Source organism: Magnusiomyces paraingens, assembly GCF_902498895.1.
Source record: "Magnusiomyces paraingens strain CBS 517.90 genome assembly, contig: contig3, whole genome shotgun sequence".
Taxonomy (NCBI): domain Eukaryota; kingdom Fungi; phylum Ascomycota; class Dipodascomycetes; order Dipodascales; family Dipodascaceae; genus Magnusiomyces; species Magnusiomyces paraingens.
The window spans coordinates 3,022,501-3,025,000 of NW_022474069.1; the positions used below are offsets into that span (position 1 = coordinate 3,022,501).

General features: G+C 34.2%; 2 protein-coding genes across 2 annotated transcripts in view; both read right to left on the minus strand.

The window, feature by feature from the left end:
• The window catches only part of SAPINGB_P004243 (uncharacterized protein), a gene marked incomplete at both ends in the record, with an annotated part of 2,919 nt that extends 2,208 nt beyond the window's left edge, over positions 1-711 (minus strand). Inside the window, one exon of the mRNA XM_031998958.1 lies at positions 1-711. This exon is cut by the window's left edge and continues 2,208 nt beyond it. Within this exon, the coding sequence (XP_031854849.1) occupies positions 1-711 (711 nt within the window).
• A 409-nt stretch (positions 712-1,120) lies between these two features.
• Positions 1,121-2,500, minus strand: part of SAPINGB_P004244 (uncharacterized protein) — a gene marked incomplete at both ends in the record, with an annotated part of 2,931 nt that continues 1,551 nt past the window's right edge. Inside the window, one exon of the mRNA XM_031998959.1 lies at positions 1,121-2,500. This exon is cut by the window's right edge and continues 1,551 nt beyond it. Coding sequence (XP_031854850.1) covers positions 1,121-2,500 — 1,380 coding nt within the window.

A 2,500-nucleotide genomic window follows, 5' to 3' on the forward strand; every position in this document is an offset into this window, starting at 1 on the left:
AATTGCACTTTCTTCGTTGGTTAGAAGCCCGCTATTGCGATAAAGACGAATGGCATCTTTGATTTTTTCTGGGGTGATACTAGTCTCGTCAGCTTTAAGGCTTTGGAGAGAAAAAACACCCAAAGTTTTACGAAACTCTTTAAGCTCGTCTTGGACATCAGAAAAAAGGTCTTCAAGGTAAGCAGTTACTTTTGCTTCATCAACATTGTCTTTTATAAATGCAAGGTCTTCAAACTCCTTGATTTGCACCTTCATTTCATCTCGTGGAACAATCTGGGGGGGGTTTTCAGTTGTAGTTTTGGTTTGAGCCGTCATTTCCTCATCAAAAATATCATAAAAAAGTTTGGCAAATTCGTATTTGTTTTCTTCATCCTTTAATGATTTTAAAATGGTTGTAATCACAGGTTGGATATCTGCAGATTGATCATTGCAAGCCACCGTGGGAGCAGTATTGGCAATAGTCCAAAGCTGAGTTTGTAAGTCGGTAAAGTCTTGTTCAGAAATCAATCCCTTGGATGGGTCCCAACGAGGAAATCGTTTAGATTTGATTTCATCAAGAAGAAATTGGGCTTTGGACAAAGGAGAAGATGAATTGTCATTCACACAAGACAAGAGAGGATCTTTAAAAGAATCAAATGCAGCAGCATTTTTATCAAGTTGCTTTTTTTTAAGAACTCCAAGATTTGAAAGAGAATTTGTAAAGGATTTCATTGATTGTTTTAATTGAATTGAAAATATAAAAATATATGATTTGAAAATGGGAATAAAAAAAAATGGTAGAGGAGGGATTTGGTTATATATATATATGAATTGATGAAAAAAAATAATCAGTATTTCTCTAAGCTTAGCCGCTTGACTCAGCCGCCCGACTTTGATGAGCTGACTGTCAAGTCACAGTGACTAATACTAATTAACAACTTTTGTCACCATGGCTTATAAAAAAAAAATTTAAGTTAACGATTGACTATATATTGACGTAGCATAAATTAGTGGTCATAGAGATTCACCATGTGCTTAAAATGGAAATTAAAAAAAAATTAAAAAAAAATTAAAAAAAAATTAAAAAAAATTAAAAAAATTAAAAAAATTTAAATTTAAATTAACTATGACTTTATCTTTTTTATATCCACATATGTTTTTGTTTGCTCCATAAATCAATCACTCCAAGAGGTAAACATTGTGGCCAAACTGATTGCATACCCCCCCAAGTTCTCATCATATCAGCTCCACACACTTTTCCCACAACACTAAAATTTACAAGCACCTTTTGTGATGGTTGTTGTTGTTGTTGTTGTTGTTTTTCTGAATAATTTCCTCCTCCTCCCATCTCTACAATCTCTTTAATAGCTTGTCTAATCTCTTTCTCTGGGATTTGTAGTACCGCAGGCTCAAATGATAAAAACTGAGCTTTAAATTTGAGTGCCCAACGCCGAGAAATTGCCTCGGCCATTCGTCCATCTGCCAAATATTGATTGACTGAAGGATAATTCTCAGGATCATAATTTTGATTTGAATAATCTTTTTTCATTTTTTTTTTCAATACTCCCACATTAATCCAAGCTTCTTTAATTTTTTTGTACTTTTTATAGTCTTGATCAACAATCTCGTAAAATCCTTCATGATATTCTTGGTCCTGATTACCAGATTCTGCTTCTCTTTTCTTGGCCTCAAATCTGTACTGAGCAACAATAGACGAATAATAAAAAAGTGGATTCATTAATCCAGGCCCTCCAAATTTAAGAGGAAGGAAAATCCAACTTAAAAATGATTTGGAAAATTCTTCTTCATTATTATTTTGTTTCACATTGACATTGAATGTTGTATTGTTCCCAAGCTTCTGTACTTCTTGTAAAAAGTAAAGAGAAATATCACCATTTTGTTCCTTAAACAATTCCTTGTGCACCCGTTGTAATGTCGCAATAATGTCGTAAACATGGTCAATACCCAAACTTTTCAAGGGGTTGCCAAAGTTGGAAGTCAAAAACTTGGTCACGTACGTGTTGTAAGCACGGACCCATGATAGTAAAGAAGGTATATTGGAAAGCTGGAATTTCATTTCCACAATCTGTTTGTCAACAGCCTCTTGGTCAATTTTAAATTTCCCATTATTATCAAGATAAAGAAGTCCCCATTTAACAACACCATCTGGTAATGTAGTTGAAGTAAAAGGTTGGCGTTCAGCACTAAGAGCAAGAGATCCTGTTTTTTCCAAATTAAACTCAAGTCCCATTATGTTATTAAACTTGTTGATGGATGTCCAAATGAATTCACATTGGCTTTTGCTGTCTGACCAAAACCAAATATCATCATGCATGCGGTATAAAAACACTGAACCTTTACTTATTTTATTGACATGGAAATCAAGAATGAAAAGTAGTGCCTCACTAAAAAGTTTACTGAGAGCAAAAGAAATGGGGACACCACGAATACGAGTACGAGTGGGGTTTGGGTCGTCTTCACCAGGAACTATGATATTCAAAGGTGCCTTTAGAAACTTTTG